Here is a 21,301-nt window from a genome sequence, read left to right as displayed (position 1 = left end):
TCTTTGAATCCAAATGAAATACATATGCAATACATTTCATACATTATCTATATTATTTGAGCATTTCCTACCTGACTATACATATTAGAAATCTATCATCATTTAATAATCTTATGTTTATAGCAGTCAGTAGATACACAGTGATTTTACACCAAAACTGATCTGAAAACCTGAGAACTAGTGTGCAAAAGACATTACATAACGTAAGGAACTGATTCCACATCCACTAGATAACATCAAGGTTTATTTATTGTGTTATTCTGATTCAGGGGGTTGAGAATTCAAAGCTGATCCCAGATGTAATTGGTATGAGGTGGGAACACAGACAGAATGGGATGCTAGTCCATTGCAGGGCATGCACACATTTGCATGCTCATTCAGCAGTCTATTTAACATTGCCAATCCACCAGCAGGTTTTCAGGAACCGGAGAACCTGGAGAAACCATGTGAACTTGCAGAGAAACTCACAGACGGTAACCAGAGCTCAGGGTGAAACTGTAGAGATGAGAAGCAGCACCATTACCTGATGCATTACCATGTTAATTATTATTATTAATATTATAGGTTATAGAAAATCTGCCCATCAAGAATGTGAGACAACAGTGGTCATGGAATCATTAAAAAAGCAGCCGAAACAAAATATAGTCTGGACTTTTTCAAATTCCTTTCCAAAACATCATTTGTGAACTTGAATCTACTGTTCTACCTCAAGGTTTTACATGTTGTTGTTGCATTCTGTCTTGTTTTTCTAGAGTTACCAATCATCTAAAAAATGGGGGAAAGGGCTAAAGTGAGTAATCCTATATAATAGTGAACTCTTACCAAATCTTACTGATATCTGTTCCAAACCCTTTATTAATTCACGTGAACTTTAAATCTCTAAAACCATTCAGTAAGCCATGTGGTAGCTCAGAGGTTGAGGTGCTGGGTTACTGATCGGAAGGTATCGCCAAGCTGCCACTCTTGGGCCCTTGAGCAAGGCCCTTAACCCTCTGTGCTCCAGGGCTGCTGTATCATCTCAGAAGCTGGGGTCAGAGATGATACAGCAGCCCTGGAGCACAGGAGCACACGTCTATGTATACGATATGTCTATAATAAATGTGTTTAACGGTACACAAAAGAGCTCTGACATCTGTTTTGTTATAAAGAAGTAAAGGGAGTAAAAGAAGGAAGTAAAAGTGGTTTATATTTCTAGGTCTTCATTTCCTAAATTCTTGGTCTACACTGAATTTATTTCTGGTTTAGATTCTTATGGCTATTGGAGGTGGAACTACAGAAAGACTGTATCGTATAATAACAGTATAATTACAACATATAAAATTACACGTGCACTGCAAAAATCATGGTGAAAAGTATTGTTTAGACGATGCTTAAGTATATTAGAACTGCATAATTCTGTAAAGCTGTGTACTTAGTTGTTATTATTATTATTATTATTATTAATATTATTATTATTATTATTGCATGGTGATATACAGAGACATGCTCTCAGGTCATGTGATATCTGAGCTTCTTCCAGAAATGACCATTGGGTTGCACTGTTGGCTTCCACTTCAGCACTCTGTCCTTTTTAATGATGGACTGGATTGACTCCGGCATCAGAGAATAATCAGCATTTTCCCCACTTTCACGAGAAGAAGTGGAACGCCGGAGGAGGTGATGTCAGAAAAAAGGCCCGCGAGTTGTGATTCTTCAAGCCTGTTTTGACCTTGATTTAATGGAATCAAATTCTCTTCTCCATCATTGCCTGGAAGGATGAGCACCACCACCTTGCTCTGGCTCAGAACATCACTTATGTTGGTGACACCCACTGTAGCCAAAACAACATACATCATACATTATAACTTACAATTTGACTTTAAATCACTAAGGAAAAAAAGTGTTAAAAGCGATGTACAATCACTTATGCTACAGTTTTACCAACATGACTCCTATTTTTTTTTCCATACTCTCCACAGCTCATCTGCCAATTGCATCCTAGCAGGCCATTCTCACTCTTTATACAACAGCTACCAACAGAGTTTTAACATATAGCCTACACCTAAAGCATGCCAATTGTACCAAATGCTGTGCATGCTCCTTCATAGTATTACATCACATTCAGGGCAAAGTGCTATCCGCCCATGCATGAGCCCACAAACACCAGAGGCAGAAAGAGAGATAAAGCCATTTCTTCTACACAAAGAGCATAGACAATTAGCTTCTAGCTAGAGATATTACTTATCCTTAATGTGCCTAAAAAAAAAAAAAAAAAAATTAAACAGATAGTCTACCTTCTGTCTCTGTGTCACGGCCTTGTATGAACAGTTTGAGGTGATGCTGCTGCTCCAACATCTTAGGTAAAATCCTCAGAGCCAAGTCCTCAGCTGAAGACGATCCAGGACATTTGCATTGGAGATACAACACATACGCATTGTATGGTCTTTCCTCTTGAGGGGCTGCGATACAAAATTAGAAAGCAGATTGAAATGAATCTAATCAGTTTGTCACTGTTTCATTAAATGTTTTTATGCATTAATGCATACGCATTTTTACTAGATGATTTAGCAATCACAATGTTTTTAGTTTTATACTACTATATACCTAAATAATATATATGTGGTGTAAACACCAATGCCTGGCAGTAGACATGATGGTATACTTACTTTTGTTTTTTCCACAATGAAGACGATACGCTAGAATTAGATCTATTTTAAAGACTATCAGTAGGACAGCACCTACAACAGTTACTGATATCAGGAGCGAAACAATAATCAGCCATGAATGGATGGTGTTATCATCTGTATAGAAAGAAAAAGGCCAATGGTTATACATGATGCTGCATAATGCTACATATAAAAATCATACAGAACCAGGCATGGTTGACCACCTGCCTAATATTGTGTTGGTCCCCTTTTGCTGCCAAAACAGTCCTGACTCATGGCGCATTAACAGCATTAACTTCTACAGAAATTTGAGCCACATGAGCTCATCTGTTGGACTGAACCACACAGACCAGCCTTCGCTTCCCACATGGATCAATAAGCCTCGGCCACCCATGACAATGTCACCAGTGCACCACTGTTCCTTCCTTGGAGCACTTTTGATAGATGCTGACCACTGCAGATCAGGAACAGCCCACAAGTTTTGGAGATGCTCTGACTCAGTGGTCTGGACATCACAATTTGTCAAATTCGCTCAAATCCTTAAGCTTACCATTTTGCCTGCTTCTAAATCAAATCGACATTGAGAACAAAATGTTCACCTGCTGCCTAATAAATACACCACACACTAACAGGTGCAATGATGAAGAGATAATCGGTGATATTCACTTCACCGTTCATAATGTTATAATATCATAATGTTATGCCTGATCGGTTTAATATTGAAGGAACATTATGAGAAATACATAATTGTACAAAGATGTGTATTTTTTAACAATGTTTGTTCTAGTTATAAAACCATTACCTTGGCTGAGCCACACCAAGCCCATGTCCCCTCCACTGGGATTTAAAACGGTGCACTGAAAAGGTACTCCAAAGAATTCAGGCAAAACTTTGGAAATGGACAGTGTTGAATGGCCAAATACCGACACATTCTCTCTTGTCTCTCTGTGAAAAGAAGAGCAGAGACATATAATTTGACACAGAAAGAGTTCCATGAATTATATTACCTAGAAAGCTGTTTATCTTGGAAACAGACATTCATTAAGTCGTCTTCTTCTTTCGGCTTCTCCCATTAGGGGTCGCCACAGTGGATCATCTGTCTCCATACCCCCTGTCCTCTACATCTGCCTCTTTCAAACCAACTACCTGCATGTCTTCCCTCACCACATCCATAAATCTCCTCCTTGGTCTTCCTCTTTTCCTCCTTCCTGGTGCCTCCATCCTCAGCATTCCCCTACCGATATACCCCATGTCTCTCCTCTGCACATGTCCAAACCATCTCAATCTCACCTCCCTCACCTTGTTTCCAAAACTTCCAACATGCGCTGTCCCTCTAATAAACTCATTTCTAATCCTGTTCATCCTCATCACTACAATGAAAACCTCAACATCTTCAGCTCTGCTACCTCCAGCTCCACCTCCTGTCTTTTACTCAACACCAGTGTCTCTAAACCATACAACATCACAGGTGTTACCACAGTCCTATAAACTTTCCCTTTCACTCTTGTAAACACTATTCCATCACAAAACAGACATATATTAAGTAATGCACAAATATTCTTACTCATCAGGGTGAATCTAGATTTGGTTTACATAACAATATGCTCAAGGCCAGAGAATTCAGGGAATGCACATTCACACATAAGGGATATTTAGAGAAATCAATATGTCTAACTGCATGGTTTTGGGTAGTGAGAAAAAACTGGAGGAAAACCATCCCTCTGGAAACCCATGCAATATTAGGGACAACATGTGGAAACCCACAAACCCAGTAACTGTTGGTCAGGGAACCGTAAAGCTATACATTTCACTAACATCCAAGCTGAAGTGAAATACAATTATTGATTCATTAATAAACATATCATGCCACTGCAGTACTGAATGCTCAGTTCTAATTGGCCAACCACCGTTGATAAGTAGATAATGCCAGATCTGGAAGCGTTTATGTCTGCAAGTTCTTTCTATAGTAAGTACATACACGTAGAGGTTTCCCATAAACTGAAAATGAATGCATTGTTGTAAACTGTTGATATGGTCATTTTGTAAGGAGACGCTTATTCAGCATTTTTCTCACGTTATCACTTCTGTATTTGTCAGAATTACATTAATAACTTCTTTCTGTCTTTGTGGTTTCTTGGTAATATGTCACTTAGCATTTTCTACTTGTCAAAAACAGAGCCTGATGGAACAATTTCTATTTCCAATCTTTATGACTCCTATAATGTACTAATAACACAAAACTAACTAAGTAATTGCACTCTAAATACTACTACTACTACTACTACTACTACTACTACTTATAAGTATAATATTATTATTAATAATAATAATAATGTGCTGGTAATTTCAGTGTGTTGAAAGAGAAATTAAAATTCTGTGTGTTATTGTAAATAAAATTTACTTCAGAATGATAATGCATCATATCACACATCTCGGGCTCTGCAGCAAATATTATTATATGCAGTTTAATATGAAGTCTGGACATTGCTTACATAATTAAGGACTCCTTGAGCTCTGGGTATGCTTCGATAAAATTGTCATTTATCATCCAGTATATATTGGTTTCCTCCTTTGTTTCCTCTCCAATACCAATGAACACAGTGCACTCCAGTTTTAATTCCTCCCCTGCAACAATTGCAAAATGATGCAAATATTTATAAAGAGAATGTTATTCAGAAAATGAAGTATACTTGACACATATGAACTTTCAGTAACAACTTGCCTGGCTTGACGTGCAGTGTTTTGTTACGAGGTTGTAATACCCGAGGCTTCTTTACGGGTTCTGGGCAAAATTCAAAACATTCTCAGAATAAATTTTTTTGTGTTTATGCTACGTTCTTGTTGCAACATTTGCGTGAAAATGTCTTTTTAAATTTGTTTTATCTGTCATTTTAGAGAGGATGAAATTCAATGGCAAGTCAGAAAAAAAAATTATTGCTAGCAAAATATGTATAACTTTTTTTGTTACTAACAGGCTGAAAGGCATGCAATGTTGCCTGGCAAACATTTAATAAATGTAAAATATATATACATTTTATATGATTGTTTGCCTGTTATTTTAGTTGATATTTTAATATTAATTATTTCTAGAAAGATATTAATATACAGTATAATATATATATATATATATATATATATATATATATATATATATATATATATATATATATATATATATATATATAAAATAAAAAATAAAAAATAATAATAATAATAATAATAATCATTAATAAATAAACAAAAGATCTAAAATAAGCCTAAAAATCGTTATGTGTTTTAAAATACTTTATGCATTTATTAGTAATAAATATCACAAAAAGTATTCTAAAATTATTTTTAATTATCACATTTATTTTTGAAGGCACATGTGCAAAGTCAAACTGCTTTCTTGCTGGTTCATGAATTGAATGAATGCAAATTTTTATATAAAAAAAAAATATATAGATTATGTTTTTTTTTATTTATTTGTTCATATAGACTGTCACTCACCTTTCTTTATTACTGTGACCTGAAATGGGTAAGATGCTGTGTAGTTTATATCTTCATATCTAAAGATGACCTTACATGTGTAGTTGCCTTCATCGCTCATGGACACATTATAAAGATTGAAGTCGATACCTTGTTTGCCTGTTGACTTGCAGTCCTGCAAACAAACAAACAAGAAAAAGACGAAACTGCAGTTTCTTTCTTTCTTTCTTTCTTTCTTTCTTTCTTTCTTTCTTTCTTTCTTTCTTTCTTTCTTTCTTTCTTTCTTTCTTTCTTTCTTTCTTTCTTTCATGACTTATGATAAATATAATAAGACAATATTAAGATATAATAAGATATATCTAATTTCTTCTTTCAATTCAAGAAATGGAAGGTAACATATGGTATGTTTAGGCAGCTGGACTTGTATTATATGAGGAAGAAGAAAAAAATAAAAGAGGGTGAGGGGGGGCGTGTTCGGAGAAAATGCATTGTCTTTATAGACACGTCTGATCAACGCATTGTAGTATATTCACATTGTAATATATACACAGTATACGATATACTATACTGTGCAAAAATCAAAAATGTACAGTAAAGAGCAATCAGCAATTAATGAATTAAACAAAGTCATACAGAAACATTATGATATGCCTGAGCTAAAAATGGTCCCGGTCCCAACATGGGGAAATTATCATCTTTAATGGTCTTTACAAAAAGTGGAATCCATGTTGTTTCATTTAATGCTAATGGCTTAAGTTGATGAGTAGTTGAAGTAGACCCCATCCGTTTGTTGATTTTTACATCAAATATTTTAATAATGATCATGATTTAAATGTTGTGTACAAAAAGACTACATTTCCTTGTTTCTAGATTTTCCCAAAGCAGTTTGTTGGAGCCCGATAAAGTGCATTTGTTTAACTTCCTCATGTTCTGATTTGATGTTAAGACTAATAAAGGTTTAATATTGTGTCCCTTTTTATAGAATAGAATAACCTTTATTTGTCACATATACATTAAAGGACAGTAAAATTCTTTCTTCACATATCCCAACTTGCTCAGAAGCTGGGGTCACTCATGATACAGCACCCCTGGAGCACAGAGGGTTAAGGGCCTTGCTCAAGGGCCCAAGAGTGGCAGCTTGGCAATACCGGGGCTTGAACCCCCGACCTTCCCATCAGTAACCCAGAGCCTTAACCACTGAGCTACCACTCCTTTTGAATTTTTTTTTTCTGCCCAGAAGTGTACTTACAATCAATATAATATAATGATGTGGCTGGTTTACATTCTCATACAGAGCAACATAAACAAATTAGCATGCCTGACCTTCCACCACTGCACTTCCATTATCTGGCCCAGAACTGGAATTACTTCATCATTACAGGAAATGGTGAAGTTGTCTTCCTCCAGTATCAACTTAATGTTTTCGAAATATGGACAAAGTCCATCCTTGACATCAAGTAATGTTCGTGATTCCATGCTGAAGGTTGAGTTGGTGCTGTTAATCACAGAAATTCAATGGTCAATGTAAAGAAGTGCGATTCATTTATAATCACCCAGAGTGCAAAGGTTATATATATATATATATATATATATATATATATATATATATATATATATATATATATATATATATATATAATGGATATATATTTGTCTATTTTGCAGTATAATACTGCATAAATGTTTGAACATAACATTTGCTCATATGGTCATTTCCATCATAATCTAATCTAGCATTGGCATTGAATTAGATAACGTACAGTGTTAATTGAACAGATTGTGGTACACTGAGGAAAGCTACAGTGAAATGCATTTTATTTTCGTTACCTGAGGCATACGTAAAGACCACCATCGGACAATGTAGTGTTCAAAAGCCACAATAATTGGCCTTGAATTCTGATGCGTGGGCTCGGCTGCAAAGTGTGATTATCTTTAGTCCATGTGAGCGTTAAAGTTTCATTGTTCAGGTCTGACTCACAGAAGAGAATAGTAGCTTCGCCTTTAACAGTGGTAGTGTTTACCTGGTGCTCTGTAAAAGAAATTAAATCAATGCTGATTAGTGATATTGTCATTAACTGTCTTATTATTCTTAAGTATTACTCTTGTTGATATGTATCAATTTATAAATTATTATATGTATTATATTCATGATTTATATGATCACATGCACATTATCAACTTGTGCTGTTAATATCATGAACAGCAGCTACGCTAATTTCTCTCCACTGCTTCTCTTTCCCTCCCCATCCCGAGGCATCCTGAGGTTGGCCAGCTCCAGTCACGTCCCACCTCATGAAGATTATGGATCTTTGAAGAAGTAGATGCCGAACTCGCAAACATCCCGAACCATCTAGAGATGTACCAGTGCCAATTGGATCCCACTACATGTGTGTAGTTTTGACATTGGACCTCATGGAGTGTTTAAAGGCTCTGGCATGGAGAAGCTAGTGTTGGATCTGTGATGATCACAAATGTTGAGCTCAGTAGCTCCTAGTTTTATAACCATAAAGACTGTAGAAAGAACTCATGTTAGTTCTCACTCTCCAGTGTTCTGTATTGTTGAAAGATTTATGATCAAACTCTTGATGTCACCCAAATGAGGATGGGTTCCAATTTTGAGTCTGGTTCCTCTCAAGGTTTCTTCCTCATAACATCTAGGGGGAGTTTTTTCTTGCCACAGTCGCCACGGCTGCTCATCAGGAATAAATACACACCATTCACCTTAACTGTTGATTTCTGTAAAGCTGCTTTGAGACAATGTCTGTTGTGAAAAGTGTTATAGAAATAAACTAGACTTGACTTAATTATATTAATGCCGGCATATTGATTGAGTGTTGCCACAAATTTGTTTCTAATGCAGAAATTGTGTACAGTCATATCAGAAAATGCTGTAACGTATTTAAACATGAGGGCATTAAATGAGATTATCTACTGTGGTCCCTCTGTCCATCACAATAATGTCCAGTTTCTTTCCACATATAAATTATTTGATGCTGCATCCAGATATTTTGATAAACTCCCATGTGTATTGAATAACATTAAAAATATATATTTTTATTTATTAATCTGCTCTGAGGAAACAAGGCACCTAGTTCACAATTTGGCTGATATTTTTAATAAAAATATATATATTTCTCAGCAAATAGTGAGTTTTAGTTTACATTACCCCCTGAATGTCCTTTGGTTTACATTTACATGTGTCTTTTGTCGTGATGCAAGTCTCATGCCGTTCTGTCACTGATGTATTTGGTAAATGTACTCACCTGTTGTTTATACCTTTATTTGTATGTCTATTTACGTGCTTAGGATTTTTGTTTATTGAAAGTCTTTTTATAAATGTATTGTACTTTTTTTTATTATTATTTAAGTCTAATCCTTATTTTGCAAGTTCCTTGATTTGTACTTCCTGTTTGTAACTTTTGCTTTTGATTCTGTGTTTTCTTTAATAATTTTGGGAAAATTCATTAAGGGACATATGATGCAGTATCTGCAATCTCCCTGAGCTAAGTGCAGGAGGTGGTAGTTTAGTGGTTAAGGCTCCCTGGGTTACTGATCGGAAGGTCAGGAGTTGAAGCCGGTTATCACCAAGCTGCCACTCTTGGGGCCCTTGATCAAGGCCCTTAGCTCTCTGTGCTCCAGGGGCACTGTAAGATTGCTGACACTCCGCTCAGACACTAGCTTTCTAGCATTTCTGGGATATGACAAGAAAGTTCAATGTGCTGTAAAAAGTACATGTGACAAGCATAAACATGTTTTCTTTCTTTCTTTATGATTACTACTACTACTACTACTACTACCACCACTACTACTACTACTACTACTACTACTACTACTACTACCACTACTACTACCACTACTACTACTAATACTACTACTTTCTTTCTTTATGATTACCACTACTACACTACTACTACTACTACCACTACTACTACTACCACTACTACTACTGCCACCACTGCCACCACCACTACTGCCACCACTACTGCTACTGCCACTGCTGCCACCACTGCCACTACCACCACCACCACTACTGCCACCACCACCACCACTGCTGCTACTGCCACCACTACTGCCACCACCACTGCTACCACTGCCACTACTACCACTGCCACCACCACTGCTACTGCCACTGCTGCCACCACTGCTACTGCCACCACCACCACACCACCACCACCACCACTACTGCTACTACTACTACAACTATGACTATTACTACTTCTGCTACTACTACACTATCAGTTTTACTACTACTAATAATACTACAACTAATACTTGTCCTATTAAAAATACTATTACTTCTTTTACTTCTACTGTTTTAGTTCACCTATATCTGCTATTACTACTAATAATATATTATTATTATTATTATTATTATTATTATTATTATTAATAGTAGTAGTAGTAGTAGTAGTAGTAGTAGTAGTAACAGTAGTATATAAATCATCACCTTCATCACAATAGTTTCCGGTGCCTCCGGTGCCTCCGGACCAGGACCAGCAGACTAAAGAACAGCTTTTTTCCTAGAGCTGTCCCTTTAGTGAACTCTGACACTCACTGATACACTACCACATTCCCCCCACACCTCACACTCTTTGCTAATGGACTCTGAACAAAAACGTATGCTCACCAAGACACTGATCATTTCTCACCTCACACTTTGTTATTGCACGGACTGTTTACACAAACCTTGCTCATTTGCACACTGCTCTTTTTTGTATTGCTGCTCACCATTAACTTATTACCACTGTATATACAGTGCCCTCCACAATTATTGGCACCCCTGTTTAAGATGTGGTCGTGGACTTCTAAAAATTCTCCTTTTTTTTAAAACAACATAGAACCCAAATGCAAAAAAAGAGAAAAATCCAACCTTTCATTTAAGTACATAACTTTGGTGGTAAAAAAAATCATACATTTAGAAAAAGAAAAAACTTGAAATCATGTGTCCCACAATTATTGGCACCCCTAACAATTCCTCTGAAAAATTTTATTGGTTTTTTTTTTCTGTAGTTGCTAAGGTTGGTCAGGGTATCTAGGGACTTTTAATTAGTAATTCATGATTTCCTGTTTCCTGGGGTATAAATATGACGTGACACAGAGGCCTAATTCTCTTACCCATTTGTCAACATGGCAAAGACAAGAGAACACACCATTCAAGTAAGGCAGATGTGTGTCGACCTTCATAAGTCAGGCAATGGCTACAAGAAAATAGCCACTCGCCTTAACTTGCCGGTATCTACAGTCAGAGGAATCATTAAGAAGTTTAAAACAACTGGAACAGTGACAAACAAGGCTGGAAGAGGTCCCAAGTTTATCTTGCCACAACGCACAGTGAGGAGGATGGTAAGAGAAGTAAAAAAATTTCCCAAGCTCACCGTCACAGAATTGCATCAAAGAGTGGCATCTTGGGGTCACAGAGTCTCCAAAACAACCATCAGACGCTCTCTACATGCCAACAAGCTGTTTGGGAGGCATGCAAGGAAAAAGCCTTTTCTCACTAACACTTACAAACGTAAACGTCTGGATTTTGCTAATCGGTACTGGGACTTCAACTGGGATCGTGTGCTTTGGTCAGATGAGACTAAGATTGAGCTTTTTGGCAACAAACACTCTAAGTGGGTCTGGCGTAAAACAAAAGATGAGTATGCCGAAAAGCACCTCATGCCCACCGTGAAGTATGGTGGAGGATCTGTGATGCTGTGGGCCTGTTTCTCTTCCAAAGGCCCTGGGAACCTTGTTAGGGTGCATGGCATTATGAACGCTTTGAAGTACCAGGATATTTTAAATAAAACCTGATGGCCTCTGCCAGAAAGCTGAAGATGGGTCGTCATTGGGTCTTTCAGCAGGATAATGATCCAAAACATGTGGCAAAATCTACACAAATGTGGTTCAGCAGTCACAAACTCAAGGTCCTCCCATGGCCATCTCAGTCCCCAGACCTCAACCCAATCGAAAACCTGTGGGGCGAGCTAAAGAGAAGAGTGCATAAGAGAGGACCCAGGACACTGGATGATCTAGAAAGATTGTGCAAAGAAGAATGGTCAAAATCCTCTCTGTGTTCTCCAATCTTGTGAAATGTTATAGGAGGAGATTAAGTGCTGTCTTGTTGGCAAAAGGAGGTTGTACAAAGTATTAACATCAGGGGTGCCAATAATTGTGGCACACATGATTTCAAGGTTTTTTTTTTTTTTCTAAATGTGTGATTTTTTTACCACCAAAGTAATGTACTTAAATAAAAGGTTGGATTTTTCTCTTTTTTTGCATTTGGGTTCTATGTTGTTTTAAAAAGGAGAATTTTTTGAAGTCCACGACCACATCTTAAACAGGGGTGCCAATAATTGTGGAGGGCACTGTATACACCCGTTCTCTGTTTATAGTTATAGCAATATTATGTCCACCGCTTACATCCTTCTGTAAATCTCTGTGTATAGTAATAGGCATCTGTATAGCATGTTCATAATACATATATATATATATATATATTCATCTGTATATTATTGTTCATAGTACATATATATTCATATTCATCTGTAATTATATTCATAGTACATATATATATATATATATATATATATATATATATATATATATATATATATATATTCATCTGTAATTATATTTATAGTACATATATATATATATATATATATATATATATATATATATATATATATATATATATATATATATATTCATCTGTAATTATATTTATAGTACATATATATACTCATCTGTATATTGTGTTTTCAGTACATATATATTCATCTGTATACTACATTTATAGTACATATTCATCTTTAAATTTCTGTTTATAGTCTATATTTTATTTTATTTAACTATGTAAATTCATGTTAAAACTATATATCCTGCACTTGCTGTTATTGCACTCTGGTTAGACCCAAACTGCATTTCGTTGCTTTGTACTTGTACATGTGTAATGACAATAAAGTTGAATCTAATCTAATCTAATCTAATACTGATAATTATAATAGTAAATAGTTAAAAATGGATTGAAGTGAAATGTTCTTACCTGCACATATAAAAGCTGATACAGAAAAGATCACAGTTGTGAGTAACATCAAGGCACAATACATTTTCTCATGAAGTAGAAAAGTAGCTGTAAAATAATATAACGTTAATAATGCAGCAGGTGTTAGGCAGTGATAACCATTGAGAACTGAGTCAGAATGAGCAGTGTGACTACATCTAACCGAGGTTTAGTTTTACTGCTCTTTTACTTTCACTTAGCCATAGTTCTGACCAAAGTAAGTTTTTGCTGTACACATTCACAAACCAGTTCGTACAACACCATCAACTACTGCAATTCATGGTTGCAAAATCATGGTTATAAAGAAGAAAAAACCCAAAAAAAGGAAAAAAGGACACAAAAGCAGAAGTCTGTAAGTTTCGTGAGTCGACTCACTAAAACCAGTTACAAAAGAAGGAGTAGCCAATGTGGAATTTAGTAAAAAATTAGTACTTAGTACTTGATGCCTGGAGCCTTCACATATCTAAATAAGTAACATTTACTTAAGAGTACATACCAGTTTTTGCTTCTGTAAAGAAAAAAACACAAAATATCCCCAAACAAGACTACCTGACTTGAAAGTTACTAGCCAGATTACCAGTAATCCACTGATTTGTTTAGTATACTGGTACAGTTGGTGCTATTCTCACTGTTTGCCGTTCAATGATCCCTGGTTTGATCCTGAGCTTAGGTTTCATTTTTAGATAAACCATTTATGGGGTTTTTGACTTGGCATTCACGCCCACATGAGTTTTTTTTATCATCCTGCTTTATAAAAAATGCTCTATATTTTACTTTATTTTATGGTTAGTCTGGCTTAAGCTCAGCTCAGTATGATTGAGAAAATGTCTTTGTTACTATACAGGAACGTTGTGAACGTGTTTAGGCAGATTAGTTCCAGAAAAGGGAAACTGTAATGAGTCAACATTATAATAAACTCTACACAACTGTGTGCTTTGATGCCAAATGGTGCCACTGTTTTGAGAATGAGCCAAATATGGGTGTGATGGTTGAGTGAATACGTCTTTTTAGGCCACATTGTGTACTTTAAACCATTTCACTTCATGTAACACTTCAATCCAGACACAATCAGAGGAAAACATGTTTTGGTGGCAACATGAAGGAGCTGGGATTTGAACTCCGGGTCTTCTGATCAATAGCAGAAAGTCTATTAACATATAGGTGGGTCATGAGCTCTATATTGCCGCTAGGTGTAAATATGTGTTGTAGTGTGATAAAGGTTGTATACACACTTTCGGCCATGTTTTTCGAGAATAGACTCCAAATTCACCCTGACCAGGATTAATTGGTTACTGAGAACAAACAAATTCTATTTGTGTATTTAAATCTTGTTATTTCCATTCACCAGGTCTATTTCTGTATCTGTATCTTCTCCAACTTAATTCCTGATAGAGGTTGCCGAGCAACAAATGCTGTGCAAATGAAAAGCACACAATGATTTCTAAATCCAGCGATCTGTTTGTGCATCTAATGTATGCGCTTCTTCTTTGGATTCACAACATGCTTCTGTTAGTATTACCAAAACAGTTGTTTATCAAATGCAGTCAGTTTGGACAGATTTGACAATGCAGTCAAAAGTGCTCCCTATAAACTTTCCTTTAAATTTATTTGCCTTTAAATGTACTTAAGAATCTAAAGTACTATGATTTATAATGGCTATAATGTTTCTATTATTATTTTTATCGCAAGATTCTTTGCTTGATCAAATCCGTTTATGTGAAAAGACTTTAACGTTACTATTAACACACCAATCTATTAATACAATGATTTGTATGAATGAATAAATGAATTAAATCATTAATTTGTAAAAGAAATTGTGCGAATAAAGCCACAAGTGCTGTGGCGAGTTCGAGTCAGGATGTTTTTCCATCATTTATTTCTCTCAAAATGTTCTGCTTGCTGTTGAACTGATGCTGAAATGATAAAGCCAAGCTGCGATCAAAACAAGTTCAAAACATCGCACATGCTCTACTCTGATTGGCTAGAGCACTACTCTAGCTCTACTCTGATTGGATAGTTCAGTAACAAGAAAAGATATTTGACCTTGAAATGTAGTGAAGTTAAAGTAAAATTCTCCCTAAATGGAAATACTTTGGTAAAGTACAGATATGTGGAAAAAATGGTTAAGTACAATAACGAATTGCATTTACTTATTTACTTTAATTAAGTTGAGTCAATGTGATGAGTTTACTGCAGACATCCACTAGAGGGCGTTATAGAGATTTTAGTTTTCATTAATCACTTTTTAATGCCCTTCACTTTTACACAATGTTTCTAAAAGTCCATAGAAGCACCAGGTCTGTCCTTTCATTCATCAGTCTATTATTTTCATTCGTACTCATCCTTTTTACTCTGGTCAGGGGAAATATGAAGCAATTCCCAGAATCAATTGGTGTGAGGTGGGAAAACAGTTGGGACACTGATTGGATGGTCCTCACAAATATACACATGCACACACACCTGGGAGTAACCCAAGATGAGGAAAACACCCAGGGCCCCTGAAAATGATCAGGACCCTTTGAGCAGTGAAGAATCAATGGCACCATACTGGTCTTTCAGTTTCAGATTTACAATGATTCCTCACTGTATTTGAAATGTCAGTTTACTGGCTGTTACAGTAGTCACAAAAATATCAAAGAATATTTTGCCAGGTGCCATTTTTATATATTTATTTTCCTTCTCATCTCAGTGTCTATATTCTGATTCTCATTATATTGCTTGTAGCCTCATCCAGAGAAAACCCTCACAATTGTGGGAAAAGTATTTTGCAGTTCAGTATAGCATTTCTTCAACAAGAAAAATCTGAATTGCTTTTTAATTAGTCGGAATTTAACAGTGACACTCATCGATGTGTCTGGTAATAAAATGAAAAAAAAACTTTGGGGCAACTCCAGAGCATGTGCATTACTGTATTTATTGGTGATGGTCCGCATTTACAATGAATTCTCACCTTTGTGATGATTATGGTGAAAGGTTCATTTAGACTTAACCTCCTGCATGCAAAAGAAAAGGTGCTGCTTTCAAATGCTTCTATTTTTGAAATGGTGTTTATTTGTAGATAATGACATGCCTATGTATTTACATTTATTACATAAAAGCGTTGCCCAGGTACTATTTGAAGAGTGAAAAAAAAAGATCAACCAATTTAATCAACCTCATTATTAAAATAATTTCAGAAATGTCAATCAAGTACACTAGAGGGTTATACCAAATATTTACAATAGGTGGTAGTGTTTAATATCTACATGTAAACTTGTACAAGTTGCCTTGTGGACACTTTTTCAATTTGGCAACAACATAGCAACGTTATTAGTCGCCTTTGCTGCATGTCACCAAACTAAGGAAAATTTCCCTTAGCTGGAATTCATTCTCACATTCATTTACTCAACAATCAGGACATGCCAAGTAACCAACATTCTTGATATTTAGATGTGCACATTTTCCCATTAAGAGAAACCATAATAAAACTAAACAGTAAGACAGGATGATAATGTGCTGTATTTTCTGCTCATCAGCAAAAAGGAATATTTTAAAATACTGACAAATTTGTCCATTTATCTGAAATTTTCAAAACCAGTTGAAATAATATGAAATTTGGGTTAATGCATTCAAATAAAACAACATACACTATATGGATAAAAGTTTCGGGACTTTTCCAGCTATATGAGGTTCTTTTTGCAGGGAGAAGAGTTGGAGAAGGTGGAGGAGTTCAGGTACCTGGGGTCAACAGTGCAAAGTAATAGAGAGTGTGTTAGGGAAGTGAAGAAAATAGTGCAGGCAGAGTGGAGTGGGTGAAGAAGAGTGGCATGAGTGATTTGTGATAGAAGAGTATCTGCAAGAGTAAAAGGGAAAGTTTATAGGACTGTGGTGAGACCTGTGATGTTATATGGATTAGAGACAGTGGCATTGAGTAAAAGACAGGCGGTGGAGCTGGAGGTAGCAGAGCTGAAGATGTTAAGGTTTTCGTTGGGAGTGATGAGGATGGACAAGATTAGAAATGAGTTTATTAGAGGGACAGCCCATGTGGGACCTTTGGTGACAAGGTGAGGGAAGCGAGATTGAGATGGTTTGGACATGTGCAGAGGAGGGACATGAGTTATATTGGCAGAAGAATGCTGAGGATGGAGGCACCAGGAAGAAGGAAGAGGAAGACCAAGGAGGAGGTTTATGGATGTGGTGAGGAAGACATGCAGGTAGTTGGTGTGAAAGAGGCAGATGTAGAGGACAGGGGGTATGGAGACGGATGATCCGCTGGGGCAACCCCTAATGGAAGCATCACATTTTTCTTCACCTTATCTAGGAGAAACCTGTTTAGGGATCACAATGCTTCTGTGCATGAAGCCAGTTCCATGAAGATATGGTTTACATGGGATGGAGTAAAGATCTCCAGTTGCCTGAAATAGAGCTCTGACCTCAATCCTATTGAACACCTTTGCAATGAAATGGAATGCTGGCTTCCACACCCCACATCGCTAACTGTCTTTACTAATGCTCGTTTGGCTGAATGGGCACAAATCTTCACAACCGCAATCCAAAATCTAGTGGATTGTCTTTGATTGTTATCACAGCAAATGAGGACTAACTGTGGAACGGCATGTTCAAAGAGCACATATGAATCAAATCTAATTCAAATCAGATTAAAAATCTTATAGTCAGGTGTCCACAAACTTTTGTCCATATAGTTTATTATTCTAATGCATTAATATGTGAATAGTGTAATGATTTCCATTACAGAGTGTGCCAATTTAATCAACCTCATTATTAAAATAATTTCAGAAATGTCCATCAAGTACACTAGAGGTTATACCAAATATTTACAATAGGTGGTAGTGTTTAATATCTACATGTAAACTTGTACAAGTTGCCTTGTGGACACTTTTTCAATTTGGCAACAACATAGCAACGTTATTAGTCGCCTTTGCTGCATGTCACCAAACTAAGGAAAATTTCCCTTAGCTGGAATTCATTCTCACATTCATTTACTCAACAATCAGGACATGCCAAGTAACCAACATTCTTAATATTTAGATGTGCACATTTTCCCATTAAGAGAAACCATAATAAAACTATACAGTAAGACAGGATGATAATGTGCTGTATTTTCTGCTCATCAGCAAAAAGGAATATTTTAAAATACTGACAAATTTGTCCATTTATCTGAAATTTTCAAAACCAGTTGAAATAATATGAAATTTGGGTTAATGCATTCAAATAAAACAACATACACTATATGGATAAAAGTTTGGGACTTTTCCAGCCATATGAGGTTCTTTTGCAGGAGAAGAGTTGGAGAAGGTGGAGGAGTTCAGGTACCTGGGGTCAACAGTGCAAAGTAATGAAGAGTGTGTTAGAGAAGTAAAGAAAAGAGTGCAGGCAGGGTGGAGTGGGTGGAGAAGAGTGACAGGAGTGATTTGTGATAGAAGAGTATCTGCAAGAGTAAAGGGAAAGTTTATAGGACTGTGGTGAGACCTGTGATGTTATATGGATTAGAGACAGTGGCATTGAGTAAAAGACAGGCGGTGGAGCTGGAGGTAGCAGAGGTGAAGATGTTAAGGTTTTGTTGGGAGTGATGAGGATGGACAAGATTAGAAATTAGTTTATTAGAGGGACAGTGCATGTGGGACCTTTGGTGACAAGGTGAGGAAGCGAGATTGAGATGGTTTGGACATGTGCAGAGGAGGGACATGAGTTATATTGGCAGAAGAATGCTGAGGATGGAGGCACCAGGAAGAAGGAAGAGGAAGACCAAGGAGGAGGTCATGGATGTGGTGAGGAAGACATGCAGGTAGTTGGTGTGAAAGAGGCAGATGTAGAGGACAGGGGGTATGGAGACGGATGATCCGCTGGGGCAACCCCTAATGGAAGCATCACATTTTTTCTTCACTTGATCTAGGAGACCCAAACCTGTTCCAGCATCACAATGCTTCTGTGCACAAAGCCAGCTCTATGAAGATATGGTTTACATGGGATGGAGTAAAAGATCTCCAGTTGCCTGAAATAGAGCTCTGACCTCAACCCTATTGAACACCTTTGCAATAAAATGGAATGCTGGCTTCCACACCCCACATCGCTAACTGTCTTTACTAATGCCCGTTTGGCTGAATGGGCACAAATCTTCACAACCGCAATCCAAAATCTAGTGGATTGTCTTTGATTGTTATCACAGCAAATGAGGACTAACTGTGGAACGGCATGTTCAAAGAGCACATATGAATCAAATCAAATTCAAATCAGATTCAAATCAGATTAAAAATCTTATAGTCAGGTGTCCACAAACTTTTGTCCATATAGTTTATTATTCTAATGCATTAATATGTGAATAGTGTAATGATTTCCATTACAGAGTGTGCCAATTTAATCAATGTCATTGTCTATAAAATTGTGTTTACAGAAATATTTAAACATTTTTTATTTTACTAATTTACACATGGCACTGTAATTTTTTCGCATCTACCATATTAAACCAGTCTGTATTTAGAAAATATATGTATTTCGTCATGTGTATTTTGAACCTGTTTACATCATTAAAAATTAATGGAATCTAAGGACTTGTCGCTCCAGGCGAGAGATTTTCTCTTGGCAAGTTCCATCCAAGTGGGCTGAGCTCTGTCTGATGGAGACTGCTGATCAGGCTCGGTTTGGGTGTTACTTTTAACTCCAAGTTTTGATTGGCACTGGGGAATAAAAGAAAAATGAAATTTAGGAATATGCCTAAAAATGCAAAAAATATTTGCAAAATTGCAACTAAAGTAAGCAGAGAAATATAGCAAAAAAAAGAACAAACATATACATATTTAAAAAAAGAAAATAATGTTAATAGAAATAACTTGTGGGAAAATGTGGACAGTATCAAAATATTACACGTACAGTATAGTACAGGTAGTCCCTGGGTTTGTAATGGCTCGACTTGTGATTTTTTGATCTAACGATGGCGATTGCCATACGACAAAATTGTCCATGCGGCAGCCCAATTTTAGTTCTTGTCTATCTTCTTTTTATTTGCGTTACCCTGAAACCGAACATGTCTGGCTCCGTTCTCCACTCACAAACTAGTCATTGGAACGCATCTCCATCTTAAGTCGGGGACTACCTGCACCTATACATATTATAGATGGCATTAAATTGCTTACAGTGCACATTAAACACTGCGATTGAAATAGATACAATTTTGATAATCCTAATCACGAATAGTAAATGCATTCACAATGTATTTTCATTCCTATCTTACCTTAAACTCCATTTGTTCCTGTCTGTGTGTTGCCTGGCTCACAGAGCTCTTTTCTTCTCTCTGATTAGACACGGTCACTTTTTCCACTGCTCTTGGAGCTGTTGTGGGTGGATTGGCTGGTTGGGGTTTGCTTGTGGCTGGTAAAGGTGGTCTAGGCTGAAGAGGGGGTTTCGATAGTTGTTGAGTGGAGGAGGATTGAGATGTAGATAAAGATGGTGATGGAGATGGCTGAGTAGACGGTTTAATGGAGGAGGACTGGTGAACTTTAGCTTTTTCCCGAGTAAGACTTCTCCATGCTGGTTCAGGCCTGCTGTCTGTTTCACTGCCTAATAAAAATTAGGCAAAATAAAGAAAAAATAGAAGAACATTCATAAATTTTCCACCAAAAACTGAATGCAAATTCAGCAATCTACAACTTTTATAAATGAGTGAACACTGACCGCACATTGACTCTTATTACTCGATGTCAAATCAGTTAAAAAAACAGGTGTACAAAAAAAATCCACTATCAGATTTGTAAGTCTTAGTTTCATTTTCAATCCAAGTCATGTCTGATTGTGTAAAATTATAATGTAAAGCATAACTTACTTGGAAATGTATATTACTTATAAAATGTAATAACTTATAATTATTATATTTAACAATGTTATATATTGTAATAATTAGAAACAATATATCAATTATTAAAACATATAAGTACAGTATTAGAGTAATATAAGCAATAACAAAATATTTATTCATTACCGCACATAGATGGATAACACTGAACTAAACTATAGCAAATGGCGTTTGTTGTAGGCCAGTTTGTGAACTAAAATGTTGATCAGCTGATTTAAAACCAACTTTGATGAATAATGAAAATCTTTTCAGAATTTTGACACAGAAAGAATTATTATATAATTATTATTTAAA

General features: G+C 36.3%; 1 protein-coding gene across 2 annotated transcripts; it reads right to left on the bottom strand.

Annotated features, from left to right (window-relative positions):
* Window positions 1-227: 227 nt before the first annotated feature.
* Window positions 228-13,770, bottom strand: LOC124377808 (interleukin-1 receptor type 1-like). 2 transcript variants are annotated; one of them, XM_046837099.1, is made up of 11 exons: window positions 13,658-13,770; window positions 13,144-13,230; window positions 7,941-8,142; window positions 7,437-7,608; window positions 6,135-6,288; window positions 5,368-5,427; window positions 5,138-5,270; window positions 3,448-3,590; window positions 2,646-2,780; window positions 2,274-2,438; window positions 228-1,810 (listed from the first exon to the last, which is right to left on the bottom strand). In XM_046837099.1, exons 2-11 carry the CDS (start codon window positions 13,205-13,207, stop codon window positions 1,599-1,601), a joined length of 1,440 nt encoding a protein of 479 aa, XP_046693055.1. In that variant the 5' UTR covers window positions 13,208-13,230; window positions 13,658-13,770; the 3' UTR covers window positions 228-1,598. The 2 variants fall into 2 exon arrangements, with proteins under 2 accessions (XP_046693055.1, XP_046693054.1); XM_046837098.1 differs by lacking the exon at window positions 13,658-13,770 and having other exon boundaries at window positions 13,144-13,416.
* Between the last annotated feature and the right edge of the window lie 7,531 nt (window positions 13,771-21,301).

Source organism: Silurus meridionalis, chromosome 24, assembly GCF_014805685.1.
Source record: "Silurus meridionalis isolate SWU-2019-XX chromosome 24, ASM1480568v1, whole genome shotgun sequence".
In the NCBI taxonomy this organism is placed as follows: domain Eukaryota; kingdom Metazoa; phylum Chordata; class Actinopteri; order Siluriformes; family Siluridae; genus Silurus; species Silurus meridionalis.
Note: the sequence above shows the minus strand (reverse complement) of the source record. Positions and strands in the feature narration are given on the sequence as shown.

Bases quoted from the DNA above. Each gene is read 5' to 3' on its own strand.
- LOC124377808 (XM_046837099.1), bottom strand. From the start codon at position 13,207: ATGTATTGTGCCTTGATGTTACTCACAACTGTGATCTTTTCTGTATCA. The intron at 3,591-5,137 runs GTAAGCAATGTC...TTCTTTTCACAG, and splicing joins CTCAAGGAGTCCTTAATTAT to AGAGACAAGAGAGAATGTGT. The intron at 2,781-3,447 runs GTAATGGTTTTA...CTTTCTATACAG, and splicing joins CTTGGTGTGGCTCAGCCAAG to ATGATAACACCATCCATTCA.